Here is a 17,400-nt window from a genome sequence, read left to right as displayed (position 1 = left end):
AAGCTCTGTGCTTGGCTATATGTCTTCTTGTTAAAATAAACCATATCAAGAAAGGAAATGAAGAAAAAGTAACAGATCGGATGTACACGTAACAACCAGATGGGTGGTTTTTAAAATGTGCTTAGTGGAAAAATTTTAGATATGGGTTAAGATATAGAGTGATATTGAAATGAGCTGGTGCTTTGATCACTGGGCCCTGGTTATGCAAGGTGCGGGTGGGAGGAGAAGCTTGGGAATGGGCCACCAAACTCGCCACACTCTCTTTGCACTTTTCTCTATGCCTAGAATGGTCACAAAAACTGCAAAGAAGCCTTTAAACAGGAGCCACACATCAACTAAATCAAAGAGTTCTTTACAGACTTGGGCAGGGTTGTAGGGGCACAGGGAAAGCCTGGGGCTTCTCAGAGGTCAATAGTAGAAGTGGGTAGATGTCATTAACTCAGTCGTTAACAGCAGAGAGACAGAGGAAGGAAGGAAGGAAGGAAGGAAGGAAGGAAGGAAGGAAGGAAGGAAGGAAGGAAGGAAGGAAGGGACTGAAGGGGGTAGTGGGGACAGAGGGGGGTGAGAGGCATCGAGGAAGAGAGATCAATAACAAACCAATAACCACTCACTGCAGACTTGAAGCTTATGCCCCATGAGACCAGCTTGGGACCCCAGCCAGTGCCCTCAGATGAAGCCCACATACATATAGGTAGCACCTTACACTGCCTACAGAAATAAGACAATGCTGCCCCACTTGCAGAGTTATCGAATACAGGACTGAAACAGCAGGTAGAGTCCCTGACTGAGGCTAGGGACCAGAGCAAGGTTCTAAGATCCTTGTGCTGTTGGAAGTTGTGTGTGTGTGTGTGTGTGTGTGTGTGTGTGTGTGTGTGCGCGCGCCTCCTTGACACGGCTTGGATCCTTGCATTCCTCAAAACACACAAGGCAGCCTTTGACAGGACTGCAGGGAATTTTCCACTATGACAGTGGGAATTTTCCATATGTCTTCTGCAGTTACTGAATGGTTGAGCAGATACAAAAATCCCGAAAGGTTATGAGAAAAACAGCAGGAAAGAGTCTCCTGGCTGACTAGTCACTTCCGCCGCCACCAGAGAGGAGCACAGGCTGTGTCCTTAGTAGCTGGGTGCCCTTCACTTCAATTCCCTCCCACACCTTGCTCCTAGACAAAGTGTCAGACCCCATAGGCTGAGGGCTCCACCCCCCAGGATGCACAGTTGTAGAAAGTCCTCTGGGGCTTCTGGGCACTTGTCTCCCATCCCCCATCTCTGGCTCTCAGCCCCTTCTTAGGTGCAATACTCAGGGGACTCCTTGGTTGACCACTTGGAAGCTTCCTGACCTCTATCCTTTAGGGGTTTCATGGGGTGTCAGTATATAAGCATGGTCAGTAAGTCATCAGCCAGAGCAACAGAAGATTAGCCATTCATAAGCCAAGAAGAGAGGCCTCAGGGGAAGCCAAACATACCCATACCTTGATCTTGAACGGCAGCCTCCAGACCTCTGAGAACACACCCAACCCAAATAATTGGTGACCAGTGGTCAATTTAACCTTCACTGTTTGTCCTTTTTCCCTTCCTGGATGATTCAGGAGGCTGGCAGTCTCCACTCCCTAATCCTGCCGTGGGCTTTCCTGTGAGCTTTCCTTCCTCAGGCTGTAGAAGAGACCCCAGTTAGCAACCTTCGCATTAGCCTACCAAGGACACTCACCACCCCCAAGACTCTGCAAGTCCCAGGAGCCAGGTGTGTATATCAAAAAGCAAAGATAGGAACCAGGTTTGAATAGATCACAGAAGGACAGATTTGAGTCATAAAACTGACCACCCTGACTTCCTGAACATGGCCGTGACTCTACTCTGGGCTGAGAAAATGTGTATTGAATATTCATGACAATGGTCACATCTTATGTAACAGAGCATTTGTCATACAGACCACATTCTACCAGCATGATAGTTAAATCAGGACTCACAAATGGGGGTGTATGCCTCTGATCCTAGCATTTGAGAGGGAGTTGACAGGCTGACTGAGAGTTCCAGGCTAGCCTGGGGTACCTAAGAAGAAAGACCCTGCCAGGAAAAAAAAAAGAAATCGCAAATTGATAGATTTGTTTTTCAAAACCCCACGGTTTAGAACGCTTAAAATGTGTATAAAAGAACTTGTCTATCCAAGGACGTATTCTTGATAAAATTAGAAGAATAATTACTACAACTGAATGGTAAAAAAATGTGTACGGGAACCTGTAGGACGGAACTCAAGTGACATATTGAGAGAAACTGGTGGTCTAAGATGCTTATATTAGACACTAAGAGAGGCTAACAGCTCGTGTGGGAGGAACCCAACTTGAGCTGCTTGTCTGCATTCAGTACCACGCTCAGGCAAAGAAGGAAGTGACAAGCAGGGACTAGCACAGGGACCCAGAGGGCACACAGCTGCTTCCTAAGCAAGGTGACCCGGCTGACAAGAGGGACCAGACACATCAGCAGTTCTGAGAGAACAAGAGGTTATTATGAGCACTGCCAGGCAGTGTGACCGAGGTAGATTCCCGAAGATGTCACTTTAAAAAGCCCCCAAAGGCTGCCCAGAGCTATAATTAATCACCGAGAAGGATTTAGTTGAGGGGTGGTGTAGAAGAGTGTGGGGTGGGGACAGCCTTGGGTGAAGGGTCCAGTGCAGACTCAGGATGGGTGGTCAGGATGGCTTTGAACCCAGCAGATGCAGGAAGTGGGGCAGCTGAAGTGCTGGGATGTGTGTGGCTTTGCCAGGGTGACTTCGTTCTCCTACGTGGATCCCGTGCTGAGCTGCCTTGAGCCAGACACACTTCATGTTTGCCAGTTCATGAAAAACCCAGGCCCAGATCAGCCTGGTCTTAGCTCTTGTGTTGGTGCCAGCCTGGAAATGGGAATTTTGAGCTTTTCCAGCTCGATTGCATATGCACTGGAGACTTGCTGTGGGGTCAGATGAATAGAGCAGCTCAGCGTCTACCTGCACCCCACTGGCTTAACTTCACCTTTTGGCTGGCTGCCCCCACCCACCCTCTTCCTTAGGTCCTCCCCTCAGGGCACCGGAAGCTCTTACAAACATCTGCCTTGACCAGTCCCCCATTTAGTTCAGCACAAGATGGTGGACACAGGAAGACTCGGTCCTCACTGATCCTTTCTTGAGAGTCTCCACTGAGAGCCACTATTAGGATGTGCTTTAGGGCCCCTCTCAGCCACTCTGCTGTCAAGAGCTTCCTTTGAGCACATCTTTCTGTGTGTTTGGTTCGGGGTCCTTGTCTTGAGAGTCAGCCCGATCGGAGGCATTTAAGAGTGTAGATAGACCAGTGGTGAGTGATGGGTGGGGCCAGGCCTTGGAGAGGGAGGTCTTAGAAAAGTCTGGACTGGGTGCTTGTTGTAGATGCAGACAGACCGAGAGAAAGCCAAGGTTTAAAAGGAAAGAGTCATGTTCCTTTGGTTGATTCTCTCACCCCTACTCACCCCTGCCCAGTTCACTCCCCCTTACTCACCCCTGCCCACGTCCACCCTCCCTTTCTCTCATTCTGGTCTTTGTCCATTGGGAGTTAATTCTAACCTATGGAGAAGCTAGCAGAGGAGCCTCTGAGAGAATCCTCGAGCCTCAGCAGGGCCTGGGTTGCACCAGCCACTATGGAGGGCAGATGGGGCACATACAGGTGTTAGCCAGTTAAGAGTGGCTCCAGCTCCATGTTCACTGTTGACTCAGTAAAGCTCAGCCTCAGAGTCCTCACTTGCAGCTCCATACTCCTGTCAGGAACTCCAGGGAGAGAGAGAACAGCAGGATGTTAATGGGGTGGCTGCCTCTAGCCTCCCCCATCCTTGACTGAAGTACATATGGTGTTCCCAGGAAGCCATAAGGATCCCAGCAACACCTCCTCTGCTTGGGGACAGCTGTGTGTCACTATCCCACCCCATGTCAGCCTCTTTACACCCATCTGGTCCCATTTCCTAGTGAGTCCACAGTGGTGGTGAGGGGAAGCTCCCGGAACCCCCATGGGACTTGTGTGGGTCCACACAATGTCCACCGAGACAGAGTGACCAATTGTCCTACGAGCCCATACTACTAAGTTCACGACTCCAGCTAGAGGCTTCTAAAGTCCCCGAAACCAACCTTAAAAGTTCCAGGACCCAAGGGCAGACTGCTTTAATGAATTGCCCAGTAAGCTCTGGACACCGTGAACAAATCCGACTCCTGCGTCCCTGAGTCACACAGGCTCCAGGGGAGACTCTGAGGGTACAGGGAGGGCAGGTTCTGGAATCCACGTCAGTGCTGACGGGCTTGCGTGCTGTCTTCCGCTTTGTCTAGGCCTTATTTGGAGGCGCTTCCGCTGCGTGGGGTGCTGGCTGGCACATTTGCTAGCTACTCAGAGTTCCTCTTGCCTGGTTATTTTTAGGCCCTGAGAAAGGGGAGCCCGAAGCTTCTCAACTACCCAAGAAGCTTTGTGCTAATAATCTAGGGACCCAGGAGTCCTTAGGGACTTGTGGCCCCAGTCGGGGACCTTAGACCGGGGGGCGGGGGGGATTGAGACGTGGTGAAGGGTAGTCTTGACCTTCTTTACCTGGCCATCCTTGGGTGGCCAGTGAGGCAATAGAGACCACTCCTAGCATTGCTCTACATAAACGCAGCTCAGACCCTTGTGGGCAGGTGCTCTGAAGCCACATCTGAGATGCCTCCCCATGGGCTCCTCTTCAGGAGCCGGTTCCTTAGGACCCAGGCACTAGAAAGGATCAGAGCACTGAGCAAACCAGGACCGCAGGACTTTACATCTAAGAGGAATACTTGGCCGCCTTTGCCCATGCGAAAAGCCAAGGGGTGGTAGTTTCTGGGCTCTTGGCGCGATTCACTAGCTGCCCCATAACCTCGTGGGCATTTAGGGAGCCATGAGGAGCTGGCGCCTCTTCAGCCCTCTTCCTCCAACACAGCCCCCACTTCCCAAGGCCATCACAGGGAGGTGAGGGTAGGCTGAGGAAGGGAAATTCCATCAAGCAGAGGAGTCTGGAACAAGTCCTAGAGCCAATGTCACCTTGTATATTTGCTCCCATCTGGGACCAGCCCGTGGGAAGCAGCGCCTGGGGACGAGAATGGATCGAAGGAGAATACGGAAGGATAGAATTTTCCAGAGCAACAGGAACCCTCATGTGGCGGAGTGCAAGGCAAACGGGATAGATGCGAAGGATTTGTAGTCAGTCTTTTTGCCACGTTGGGGCCAGAAAGTGGAAGAGAGGTCACTGTAGAGCTTTGCCACAGAGGCCTCCAGCCTGCCTAGAGCAAGGCATTATGGGAAGGGCTAGAGCACCTCTGAGGCCCCTCTCAGCAGCGTTTGCATTAGTCACAGGTGGGAATGAGCAGACAGAACCAGGTAAGGCGGGGCATCTTCGGGATTGTAGGGGTGTGGGTGTTGATAAGAACACAGTACCTGCTGGCAGCTGCTCCTGCTGGCTGCACCCCCAGTTGACGCAGAAACTTATTGTCCTCATGTGTCCTTTTTTCCCTCACATTCCCCAGTCCATAGGGGACAGGAACCCGCAATCTGCAAGACCGGGGTCCTGATCCCATCAACACCACTACCATCCACAGAGATCACAGTAGCGATTGCTGTCTTTAGCACCACCAGGACAAATGTCAGTCACAACTATGACCATGCCCACCACCCTCACCTCACTAGCATCATTACCTCGACCACGTGAATATTTGATGTTTCACTATTGCTGTTGGTAGCCTTCACCGCCATCACCAGCCTCACCGTCATCACCAGCCCCACCATTACTCCATCACCTCACTGACATCATTGCCACTACCATTGTGACATCACCATTGTTATCATCGTTAACTTTACTGCATCATCATCACCATCACAATCACCATCATCACCCTCATCACCAGTTTAATCTCCAGTTCTATGTCTATAAACCAAACTTTCACCCCCAACTCTACCCGTCCCCAATGTTGTCCCGGTCATAATGGTGACCACCATCATTCTGAGTCCCACATCTCCTAGGGCGAGGCAGTTCTAATGATGGCAGGTGGACGATGGCAGAGATGGCAGAGACTCAGGGTCACTTCTGACAAGGTTGCTAAAAAGGGTAGCCTGGTACTGAGAGGCTAGGACAGTCAAGTCACACAAGGAGGGCCCAGGAAGGTCTCTCTAGAGGCCCCTCCATTTGGGACTCCAAAAGAAAAAAGTGCCTTCTGGTGGTAGCAGCAGCTAAGGATGGTGCTGGGGCCCTCTGGAAAGACACCCACTGGGGGATCATCCTGGAACTGATGCCAGCAGAGCAGAGTTGCAAACTGAGTTGCAAGCCCTTCCTGACCCGTGGTAGAGCAGCAGCATCCTGTAGGCATCCTGAATCTAGTTCATCACTACAGAGAGGCTCATGACCGTTCTTGCCAGGCATCAGGAGCACAGCGCTCCACAAAGCTGCAGCAGAGCAAAGAGACCTGAGAGAGATCCATGGAAAGGCTCCTGTCCCCACAAGGGTTCTGAGTCAAGGCAACACTCACTACGGACTCTCCTTCAGAATGTACGTGGTGCCTGCTGGAGTGGGGCCCGCTGGAGCAAGGCTCAGGATGTAGATGAAGTACAGCCTTTGCTGGCCAGCTTCCTATGCCAAAAGTAGATAGCAATTTCCGTTACGAGTCTCTCTAGGAGGAGGAATCCTGGGTAGCCAGGAGTCCTGGGTATCTCTTAGCACAGTTATCCTACAGAGGGAGGGCCGGCAGTGGGGGTTGGCGGGGAGAGTTGCCTCTGGACACACACTGCTTTTCCCAGAGCTTTGACTGCAGCAGTTGTGTCTCTCCCTTCATATGGAGGGTGTGAGGGTCTAGGGTGCTCTGTGTGGCTTTGTGTTTTGTTGCAGGTGGTGAGGACAGACAGGGACAGGGAGGTTACAGAGCTGGCTGTGGGTGCTCGGTCACTGCTTGAGGACAGTGGTAAGTCTGAGCAGGGTTCGGCCCTTCAGACTCAGCACCTACACTTGCTGCCTGTATAGGCATGGTTCTAGGACCTCGGGGCTTTCTCTACCGGCACCTATAGGTCCTCTCAGCCACTCAGCTCATAGGAAGCTCTCCAGCCCTGGAAGGTAGGGCCTCTGTGCACAGACTGCAGTGTATTGTGATACTGACATTTCACGTGACCTGTGGGAGGCGCTGTGATAAGGTTTAGAAGCCTTGCAATGCAGAACACATGCACCAGTGCATACACAGTTTACATTAGCCATGGTGTGGTCTAGGCTGGGTCATGCTTTGTTACCAAATCTCACCAAAGCATTGGTGGGGTTTTTGCTTTGTTGTTGTTTGCGGTCTGTAGCTAGGGTCTAGGCTGGGCTCTACATGCCCTTCTCTGGGCGTCCGTGGACATGCTCCTCCTCACTTATCATTCACCCACTCATGTTTGTGGACCCAGGAGGTGTGCATGGCCACCACAGTTCCCTGAGCCCACTGTGGTCACTATACCAACAAGCACTATCCCTATCCTGTCTCTGCCTGCTAAAAAGGATGCTGGGGGAGGGGGTGTGTCAAAGGTATGGTGAAGGAATGAAGGGAGGAGGTTTGGGTGAAGGTATAAAAGGAATCTATATGGGGACATACTCCTTTTCTAGCTCTTAACACTTTATGTGTGTGGGGGGGTTTCCTAGGGTCTCCACATGTCCCTCAGGGCCAATGATCTGCATCTTGAATCCATTTCATATTGAGGTCTGAAGGGTTCTGTCTGGAGAGGTCCACGCCAGGTCTGTGCAGTCCGAGGGTTTCGGAAAGGAGGGACCTCCTAGCTTCCCAGCCAGACTCCTTGTGTGGCTTAGGCTGCCCTCTGCTGGAAGTTCTGGGAAATGCAAGAACGCTGAAGCTGGGCCGGCTTCTGGTGATTTGCTTAGGTAATCTGACCACGCTCTTCCCTCCCAAGTTTACACCACTGATAGGACCACCATGGACTGGGGACAGGAAGCACCTATCATGAGACAAAGGGAGTCAGTACTGGGCCCTACAAAGCAGGGAGGCAGGCCTGTTCAAGATGGGCTCAGAGAGGCTGCAGGTGGGAGGGAACCTCTAGATCCCAGCTACAAACCGTATTTTGTTCCTTTTCTTTCACTATTTCAAGTTGTTTTAAAATTGCTGCCTGTTAACTCTGTCCTTCCCAGGTGACTCAGGGGCCAGGGAGTCGGATACTCCTGAGCTGGAGAACTGAGTTAAGTCCAGCCTCAGAGGACCATGCGGAGGCCAGGCACCCAGGGCGGGGCAGGGCAGGACAGGACAGGATAGGACGAGAGTTGCCTACCTACCACTGAAGTGGAGCCGGACTGCTACAGAAAAATAAAATAATAAAATAAAATAAAATGAAATATAAAAGTCTACAAAGCTGGGTTTTTAATTCTTTTTATTGAAGAAAAGAAAAGGAGAGAAAAAATAGATTCCCCACCCTGCTTCTTTCCAGAGTGGTCTCAGTCCTGCCCCGGGGGGCTCTGGGTCAGGACCATGCTCTCTGCCTGGGTCTGGGAGGGGCCCAGGGTCCTGGAAGGGAGTGGGGGGGTCTGGCTGCTTCCCAAGGGGTAGGGGGTATCTAAAAATCGGAGCCAGGCTGGTGGGCCGCAGGCAGTCCTCTGCAGTGGTGGCTGAGGTGGGCATCCTGGGGACGCTGGCCACACCAGGCCTGTCCATGTCCACAGCCGCTTGCCTGCCTGCCCGGGGTTGCCCAAGGAGGGCAGAGTCTGAGGCACCATCCGGCCTCTGGATCCCTGTGCCCGCCGGCCATGCCACCTCCTGTCCTGTGTCTGGCTCTGGTCCCAGCACCGCGGGCCCTCTGCCTGGCCGCCTCTGAGCGCCCTGAGGCCGGGGCTGGACCCGGCCCGCCACCGCGAGCGCATCTGTGCCCGTCCTATGGCGGAGCGGGCAGAGCAGCATCCCACCTCCTGGCCCGGTGTGGGGCCACGGCCCGCCCGCTCAGACCTCGGTCTGGAGGTCGATGATGTCCTGGCCAACCAGTGGGATGGTGGCACCCGCCTTCTCCCACTCCACACTCCGCAGCTCCAATGGAGACGGGGGCAGTGGCTCCAGCTCCTTCTTTACCCAAGCGGGTGTCCCATGGGGCTTGCGGAGGCTCTCCCAGGCCCTCTTGTTGGGAGTTTGCTGCTTCTCTGGCTACTCAAGGTGTAGGCAGGGCAGATGTGAATGGTGGTGATGTCACAGGCAGAAGAAGAAGAGAGGAGGGCTCTTAGGAGGGGATTCCCAAAGAGAGCAGCAACCCACACATTCCACAGCCCGAGTCCCGGAAGTAGCTGCAGTTCCCATGATGTGTGTTCCCTGTGCTGTGGGGAAGGACAGTCTGGAAACTGCCAGACAGAGCGAGGCTTAGGATCCTCCAGCCCTGCTCTTTGCCCGTCTGAGAAGGAACAGCTAGCACAGGGGAAGGCCACCCAAAGAATCCAGGGAGTGAGGGTGTGAAGAAAGTGGGCAGAAGCCCATGGTGGCTGGAGCAGAGACCATGCTTCTGACCTTGTTGTCTACGCCTGGCACCTCCTTCTCCTTCTCAGCCGCATGCTGCAGCTTCCGGTTCAGGTCCTGGAACATGTCCTGGTGTCGCTTCCGTGTGTGCATGATCTTCTGTGGGTTGGGGCCACGAGTCCTGAGCCAGGATGGGTATCCACAGCCACCCCTTTGCCCCACCTGCTGTTGGCCCCTGACTTGAGCCCCTCCCCAGTCCCAAGTTGCTGAGATGGCCCTAGTACCCAGCCTGCCTGTCCAGAGAGAGGCACCTGCACTTACCTCGAAGTCCAGTTCTGCATACCGTGATTTCCGCCGCTGCAGGAGAAAGGGGTTGTGTGCATGGGCACTGTGCTCCCTAAAACTGCCTAGACCACAAGTCTGGCCTGACAACTGGGGAGACACCAACCTGCCTTCAGGGGACATACTGAAGGTGCACCAAGTTCCCAGGTTGCCTGTTCCTAAGGGTCAGGCCCAGCTGTGGGGCTGCTGAGACTAATGGGAATGACAATGATGTAATGTGGATGGGTCTCAGTGTCCTTACTCCAAGGCCGCCCCAAGGTCTCTGTGAGGAGTGAGGACTTCCCTCCCTGCTCTAGAACTGTTTACCCTTGCCCTTCCTCTGCAGTGTCAAGTTTTGCCAGGCTACACAGGTCACATGGTTAGACCCCCACAGTGAATTCAGGGTGCTGGCCGCACCTAAGAAGTTGAAGGCTAGATGGTGGTATATCCTAGTGTGGAGCAGGGCTTCCCTAGCCTCCCTCTGCCCCTTGTCCTAAAGGCTGAACAAGCACTAGGCTAACCACAGATTGTTATGTGTTTCCAACTATGAGATGGGATTGCAAAAAGATCCTGGGCCAGCCTTACCCACTTCTGACATACCCAGAGCCTACGGGCAAGGAAGTGCCAGCCCTTGGCTGGGGATCCACCCATCTCTGCCTCCACAGACTCTAACCCATCCTTACCTCCAAGGAGCTCACTGACAAGGTGGCCACGTTCTCATTCTTGGTCCCAGCACCTGAACTGGGTCCTGGGTGGGCCGAAGGCTCCCCTGTGTCCCCCAGGCTGGGAGGTGCAGGCTCCAGGGAGGGTGGTGGGGGTATGGGCTGTTGGGGTGGAGGGGGTGGTGGAGGTGGTGGTGGTGGCTGGACAGGGGGCACCTCAGGGGGTGCACCACCTGGGGGCTCACGGGCAGGTGGGCTTCGGGTAGGGAAGCTGGCGTCGGGCGCCATGCTAAGGTGGATGAGTCGGGTTTGGGGCATCTGGTCAATGTTGATGCTGTATTTGGGTTCCTCCTTGGGTTTGGGCCGGAGTGTGGCCGTGGCCGTGGGCAGGATCACGTAGCTCGTGTCCAGAGCCTTCTCCTGGGCCCGGCTCAGCTCAGAGTCCAGTTTCTTAAAGATGTCCCCATCACCAATAAAAGAGGACTTGGGGGCCTTGTCCTTTTTAAGGGTGAGTGAATGGTTGGGGAAGTCAGGCAGTGGCCCACCGGGGTAGCGGGGTGAACCGTGCAGGTGCAGCTTGGACACATTAGCTGGTAGGCTGTTGAAGGTGGGGGGTGGGCCCTTGGCCAGCTTCATCTTCTCCTCTTCAGGCAGTGATGGTCGCTTGAAGGTACCTGTGATAGTTGCCGTGCGGCAGGCTGCAATGTCTTTGTTCAGCACTAATGGGGAGCATCAGGGAAGACAGCAGATGGGAAAAGGGGATCAGAGTGGTAAGGATGGTCTACAGCAGCAGGGGCTCACCCTAGCCAACACTGCTGCCACCCTGGTCTCCACCCACACCAGCCCCGGCATCCACTCCAGACTCATGCTGGCACTTAGATGAAGCTCCTTTGCTTTTTCTAATGAGGCTGGCCCATGGTGGTTCCTCTCTGCCTCCCAAGACAACCAAAGACTGTCACTCATACAAGGCCCATCATGGCGATTCTGAAAGGCAGGTGAGGGCGCCCTCTGATGGAAAACACAGAGCGAGGTACTTCTGGGTGAAAAGAACAGCCCTTTCTAGTGAGCGCCCTACCCGACTCCTCTCTAGGACTTCTGTAGCACACAAGCCCTTGCAGTGGGGAAGGATGGGCTTGCCATAGGCACATCAGATCCAATGACCCTGAGACCTAGCACAGGAGGTCAGTGTTCTGAAGAGCTCTCCTGCCTTAACTTCTCTTGTGCTTTCATAAAGAAAGACCTTTTTCCTAAAGTGTCCACCCTGGTACCTCTCTTGTATCCCGTCTGACATCTGGTCTGGACTCCAGCTCACCAAACATCCCATCAACCCAGCCCCACTAGTCAGTGGAATACTGGATTAGTCCTCACCCAAGGCATGCTGTTCTTCCTGGGTGCTCTCTCCAGAACAGGGTCACACTCCTAGGAAGCCTGGCCCAGGTCTGCATGCTGCCAGTTTTGGATGTACCTAGCCCACCTAACCTTGGGGCCTGCGAGCATCTCTTGCCATCTTATCAACTATGGCCACCCACAACATTCTAGCTCCCCAGGCCAAAGGTCCCTCACCCTCCCAGTTCACCTCCAGTGCGACATTTGGCTCTCCCATACTATCACCCAGTGTGGTGGTTTGAGTAAGAATGACCCCCACAGGCTAATATATTTGAATTCTTAGTCTTCAGGGAGTGGCATTATTTGAAAAGGATTAGGAGGCGTGGTCTTGTTGGAGGAAGTGTGTCACTAGTGATAGGCTTTGAGGTTTCAAAAGCCCATTTCAGGCCCAGTTTCTATGCTTGTGGATCATGGGGTAGCTCTCAGCCACTGCTCCGGCGCCTGCCTGCATGCCACAGTGCTCCCCACCATGGTGATGAACTAAAACTCCGAAACTTTGTGCAGGCCCAAAGCTAAATGCTTCCTTTTATAAGAGCTGCCTTGGTCATGGTGTCTTCACAGCAATAGTACAGTGACTAAGTCACCCAGCATTGTCCTCTGGCCCTTCCCCAGTGAACTAGCCATCTCCCTATCAATTTGTATGTGCCTCTCCAAAGGTCAACACCACTCAAGGACCTCCTCAGCCTGCACACAGCTCAGCCCAACCCCTCCCAGTAGGGACTCTACCCCACCATGAACATCTATATACAGACACCCATCGTGTGCCCACCAACCACATCTAGCCCATAGCATCATGAGGCACACCTGGGCACAGAGAACCACTATGGCTGGGTTGGCACCCAACCCCTAGTACCAGAGTCATTACTTGGGTAAGCTATGGAGTTGGATCTTTGAAGACCAAGAAAGGATTCTTCTGCCCCATGCCAAAGTCACCTCCTTCAGGAGTCTCACTCAGGTAGCAGCTGGCATCCCCACTTGGGAACCAGATGGTGCAAAGCCAGATGACCCCTGCATAGCCAGAGACTGTCTGCCATTACCCTAGCCCTGGCTCATAGATGCTATGACTTGACGTTGGGAACATGGGGGAGGCACCGAGTCTCTTCTTGACTGTTTCCCAAAAGCTCGGCACTAGCAGAGTGCCCAGGAGCGTCTCCTTCCCCTTGCGTTCTTCCTGCCTCCACAGAGGCCTCCCTCTCTTGAAGCGTACCTGCCCCTCCCCATCCCAGTTTAACAACAAAGAAACAAAGACAACACAGAACATGGGTGCTTGGGGGAGGGCAGGCAGGAGACAGGTGTCAGTGAGTATACAGGCAAAGGAGGGGCAGGGCTGGGTCTCACACAGAGCTGGTCCATCAGCTCTGCCCTAGGAGAGGAGAAGGGAGAGACAGACACATGAATGGGGACCAAAGATGGACCCAGCTCAGCTCCATGACAGCTTTCTGGGGCAATCTCAGTCACACCCACAGGCCTCCTGAAGCTCTTGAGAAGGAGGGGGCCCTGGCTGGGCCATGTGGCAGTAGGTGTGGGATGGGGACAGGTAAAGCACACAGATGCTAGAGTAAAGAAAGAAGCAGAAGGGCCGACTGGCCACCATGGCTCTCACCTGTCAGGCGCTCACCTGATCTACAGGCCAGATCCACATCCTTCTCAAAGTCGGTCTGCAAGACAGAGATCAAGGGCAAGATGAGGGCAGCGCTGGTAGCAGGTGGTGCTGCAAGTTGCAGGGTGGTAGGAACAGGGCCACCAAAGCCACACCCACAACTCAGAGGTCACAAATACACTGATACTGTCACCAAGAACCCCAGCCCACACTATTAGTCTATGGGCCACACAGTGTGGCCATGCATATGTATGCTTGTCTGTGCAAGCATGGGTGTGTCTGTCAGCATTCACATGCATGTGTGTGCTGTGTTTCCATGTGCTTGTGGTGCATCTGCCTTTGTGAGTGCAGAGCATACATACTGTGTGAGCACGAACATATATGTTGAGAGGAGAATTGAATGACTCACAGTTGAGACAAAGTTGACCTGTATGCATTTATGTGAAGGAGCATACGCACATGTTTCTCCATGCATGTGTTTGTGTCTGCCTGTGTGTGCGTGCGATCAACCATGCGTGCTCTCCCTCCAAGGCATCACGGAGCAGCCGGCCTCTGCCCCTCTGGCCATGCTCCCACAAAGCCATGCAGCCACCAGGGCTTCCAGAGCCTCTGCCATTCCATCCAAGACAGACAGCAGGGGACAGACACAGACCTGGGCCAGCACCAGCCTCCCCTAGAGCAGAGACATGGTCCCCCCTGCATCTCTGAGGACAGCAGCTGGGGAGGCCAGAGTGGTGACCCAGGACCACCTTAGAAGTTTGGGTCTACAAGACCCATCCAGAGGCCACAGGGCTCCAGGGGAGTCAGTCTGGCCTTTAATCTCAAACTGGAGGTCTTTCCCTGAAATGCAGGAGCCAAGATGCTGGGAAGATGGCCATCTTCCCCTGAGGTCAGAGGTCAGGCCAGGAGAAACATCAAGAGGAGGGAAAACAGTGTCCCCAAGTGACAAAGTACCTGTCCAGCTGACACTTGTTCCCTCTAGATGGTGGCACTGAGGCCCAGAGGGTTGGCCCTGTATAGACACCACCTGGAGATGTTTCCCAGTGCCTCACCCCTGGGGGTGCTGGACACCTGGGACAACATATAGGTGATGCCAGAGGGGCAGGAAGCTGGCCAGCCAGCAGAGCCCAGGGCTCTGCTCAGAGGCTACTGTGCCTAGATCCCACAGTTGAGGCAATCTGTGTGGGTTAACTCACAGTTGGCTTGTGCACAGTTCTGGAAGGGCCAGCTTTGAGGAAGGCAAGAACGCCCCCACCCAACTCACCAACAGCCTTTCCCAGCTCAACACGCTGGATCAAGGATTTCAACTTGGCCTCAGTTTCTCCAATTGCAAACTGAGGTCAGAATTCATCTAATAGGCCTGCCAGGGCCCAGCAGAACTCTGGGCACAGGGAGGACCTAGAGGTCCCTCGTGGGACAGTTTGTATCTCCAGGCAATCAGTCCTACCATGAGCTGAGCGTGGCCGTTCTGGAAGGAGCCCCCCGAGTCCCCGTTGCCCTCCTCTTGTCGATCTACCACACGACACTTCACAGCATCCTGGACCTGGAGGAGGAGAAGCATGTCAGCAGGGAGCCATGGCCCCACATTACCTCTCAAAGAGCCTCCTGGGAGCACACCTTGTGCGAGGAGGACAGAGCATGTAAGATGAAGGTATCTGGAGCTCCTGATGCTGGGAAGGAGCTGCAGACTTCGCTGCCTGGAGGCCACCGTGAGAATGGAAGCCTGAAGAAGGCACGTGGCTTCAGGGCCAGCCTGTACCCCCAAACCTGTACTGAGTGCGGGTGATGAGCCTGATCCTCATGGCTGGCTGTAAGGGTAAGCTAAGGCCAGCCACAAGGCCAGCATAAATCTTGGCGAGGATTTATGCTGAAGACGAAGTGCAAGAGGAAGTGGGCAATCACCCGGGATAATCAGGATGAGGAAGAACACAGAATCAAATATGATCCTGAAGTCCAGGCACTGGAGACAGCCGTGCTGAGGCCTGCGTCTAGAACCACACACAAGGGCTGAAGCTGGCTCTGTGTGCACCCCCTACCCAATATGGAGTTGTGGGCCCTTTGCTGTTTGGGCAGATTCCTAGGGCCAGATCTCAGTGGAATGTCCTGCTATTCTTCTGACGCCTGTCCTGCTGCCTTCCTGGAGGGCCTACTTTGGGCCAGCTGGTCCTGCAGACCTCTCCTTCCAACTGATCTTGCAATCTTTCTTCCTATCTTTGATGCTAGGCACAAGAAGCCTCCCTCTCCTCAGTCTAGCTCTGAAGTTGCCGTTCTGGAGTTAGGAATGCTCAAAGCTCCTTCTGTCTGTACAACGTTCCTACTATTCCTTTCTCACAGGCCACTGCTCACCTCATCGAAGCCAGAACCCTGAGGGGAGAACAGAGGGCAGGTGTGTAACTTCAGAGCAGATCAGAGGCCTTAGAATGTGAGACCAGACTTCACCTGCCTTTGGGCTGAAAGTCATGGCACCTGGTGGAAGGGCTATGGAGAATTGTGGATTCAGTGATTAGTTGGCTGGGGCAAGTGGGCTCAGAAGCCTCTTCTCTCCCTGTGAGCTGCCATGGTGCTTGGTGGCTTCTCACAGTAGCTTCCCACAGCTGAGTGACACATGACCAGCCCAGGAAGTAGGAGGGCATAGGCTTTGTTGTGGGAATATTTTTGCAACTTTGGGCAGTCCTCTTTCCCAGGGTGCTCCTCCAGAACCTCCCTAGAGAACAGTAGCTCCTCACTGCCCTGCTGGCCCAGTCTTTTCTGTCACTGAGGTCCCAACCTGGTTCCTGCAGCTACAACCGATTGTGTCCTCTCATACCTCCTGCTTTTCAAGTCCCTCAGCACTATTCTAGAAGGTTCTAGAGAGAATGGAGGCAGCAGGTTCTTTCTAGGCCTCAGCCATGTCCTGGCTCTGTCTGGGGTAGAAGTTGGTCTACTGAGGTAAAACGCACTTCCATCCACAAGGCAGCCTCTCTGAGGTCAGGACAGCCACTTAGTCTCATTACTGCCTCCTGCTGGTGGCCATCAGACATAGTTACATGGGAACCTCATATCCTCACCTTCCAAATGCTTCAGAGAATGCTAGAGACATCTAGCACTAGCTCGCCTACTCTGCCCTGGTGACCGCAGACCTTCCATGGCTGGTGAGGAATCCTGGGAAATAAGCTATCCTCCAAAAGAGGGCCATTTCCAGCAACCCTGGCACGTGATGGGCACAAGTACAACTCGAGGGACACAGGTGGATCCCAGACCCAGGACTCCCACCTCTCTTCGCAGAATGCAGTGCACCATCACGATGACGAAGCCCTCCAGTGAGTCGAAGACAGCGAAGAGGATCTGGAAGAGGGCGGAGCGGCGGTCGGTGACAGCAAGCACAGCAGACATCCAGGTCAGCGCCAGCAGCGGCAGCACCACGCAGGAGCTCCACAGGGAGGCCCTGGGGATGGAGGGCATCAGGGCGGCCCCATGGGCGCTCTACCTCTCCTGAGGACACCCCTTTCCCCCATCCCCAGGCCTGAGGGCTTGGAAGGGACCCAGCAAAGTAGAGGAGTGCTTTGGGAGAGAACTTGGACCCTGTCCAGGAGGTTGACAGGAGGGAGACAGACAGGAAGGACACTAGGATGGGAGAGATGCACGGAGCAAAGCAGCCCCTGATTCTATCTTCCAGGCCCTGAACCCTGGATCCAGAGACCCAGGGCTCCAACTGCAATGCAAGATGGCTGTGGGGGACAGGAGTCGAGGAAAGAACTGAGAGAATGAGAGAAAGAAACTGTGAGGGAGAGACAGGACAGACAGTGGACAGTTGGACAAGGCCAGAGGGTCAAAGGAGAGACCAAGACAGACAGAACAGACAGAAGGGTGTTCTTCCTCTTCCGAGGCTGCAGCTGCTCTCCTGGGCCTCAACGCCCTCCTGTGGCCCTGACCTGAGCCACCCCTGCCATCAACCCTCAGTCTCTTCTCGGAGCACCTGGCTGGCACAGGGAGCCTAGCAGCCTG

At 54.0% G+C, this 17,400-nt stretch overlaps 1 protein-coding gene and 2 long non-coding RNA genes across 26 annotated transcripts in view; 1 reads left to right on the top strand and 2 right to left on the bottom strand.

Annotated features, from left to right (window-relative positions):
• LOC102550355 (uncharacterized) overlaps nucleotides 1-5,801 on the bottom strand; it is a 32,174-nt gene extending 26,373 nt beyond the window's left edge. For 4 of the 6 annotated variants that reach the window (XR_010053844.1, XR_010053845.1, XR_010053842.1 and 1 more), the window contains exons 1-2: nucleotides 4,123-4,532; nucleotides 3,568-3,768 (exon numbers count right to left, since the gene is read on the bottom strand). This is a non-coding gene — a long non-coding RNA (uncharacterized LOC102550355). Of the gene's footprint in view, nucleotides 1-3,567; nucleotides 3,769-4,122; nucleotides 4,533-5,686 lie in introns of those variants that run through there. The other 2 variants (XR_010053843.1, XR_005487238.2) reach the window with 1 other exon arrangement.
• LOC102550505 (uncharacterized) lies at nucleotides 4,399-8,364 on the top strand. Of its 5 annotated transcripts, none has more exons than XR_005487240.2 (4): nucleotides 4,399-5,371; nucleotides 6,870-6,942; nucleotides 7,647-7,883; nucleotides 8,148-8,364. It is a non-coding gene; the product is annotated as an uncharacterized LOC102550505 (long non-coding RNA). The 5 variants fall into 5 exon arrangements; XR_005487242.2 differs by having other exon boundaries at nucleotides 4,402-5,371; nucleotides 7,705-7,883; XR_005487239.2 differs by lacking the exon at nucleotides 4,399-5,371 and adding an exon at nucleotides 5,395-6,533.
• Nucleotides 8,365-8,366: 2 nt separating this feature from the next.
• Nucleotides 8,367-17,400, bottom strand: part of Adgrb1 (adhesion G protein-coupled receptor B1) — a 72,212-nt gene continuing 63,178 nt past the window's right edge. For 7 of the 15 annotated variants that reach the window (XM_063263857.1, XM_039079532.2, XM_063263859.1 and 4 more), the window contains 7 exons: nucleotides 16,669-16,840; nucleotides 14,864-14,959; nucleotides 13,420-13,474; nucleotides 10,452-11,149; nucleotides 9,769-9,804; nucleotides 9,499-9,606; nucleotides 8,367-9,144 (listed from right to left, as the gene is read on the bottom strand). In XM_063263857.1, the coding sequence (XP_063119927.1) occupies nucleotides 8,947-9,144; nucleotides 9,499-9,606; nucleotides 9,769-9,804; nucleotides 10,452-11,149; nucleotides 13,420-13,474; nucleotides 14,864-14,959; nucleotides 16,669-16,840 (1,363 nt within the window). In that variant the 3' untranslated portion in view covers nucleotides 8,367-8,946. Of the gene's footprint in view, nucleotides 9,145-9,498; nucleotides 9,607-9,768; nucleotides 9,805-10,451; nucleotides 11,150-13,419; nucleotides 13,475-14,863; nucleotides 14,960-16,668; nucleotides 16,841-17,400 lie in introns of those variants that run through there. The other 8 variants (NM_001170597.3, XM_063263858.1, XM_063263861.1 and 5 more) reach the window with 2 other exon arrangements.

Source organism: Rattus norvegicus, chromosome 7 (assembly GCF_036323735.1).
Source record: "Rattus norvegicus strain BN/NHsdMcwi chromosome 7, GRCr8, whole genome shotgun sequence".
NCBI lineage: Eukaryota > Metazoa > Chordata > Mammalia > Rodentia > Muridae > Rattus > Rattus norvegicus.
Note: the sequence above shows the minus strand (reverse complement) of the source record. Positions and strands in the feature narration are given on the sequence as shown.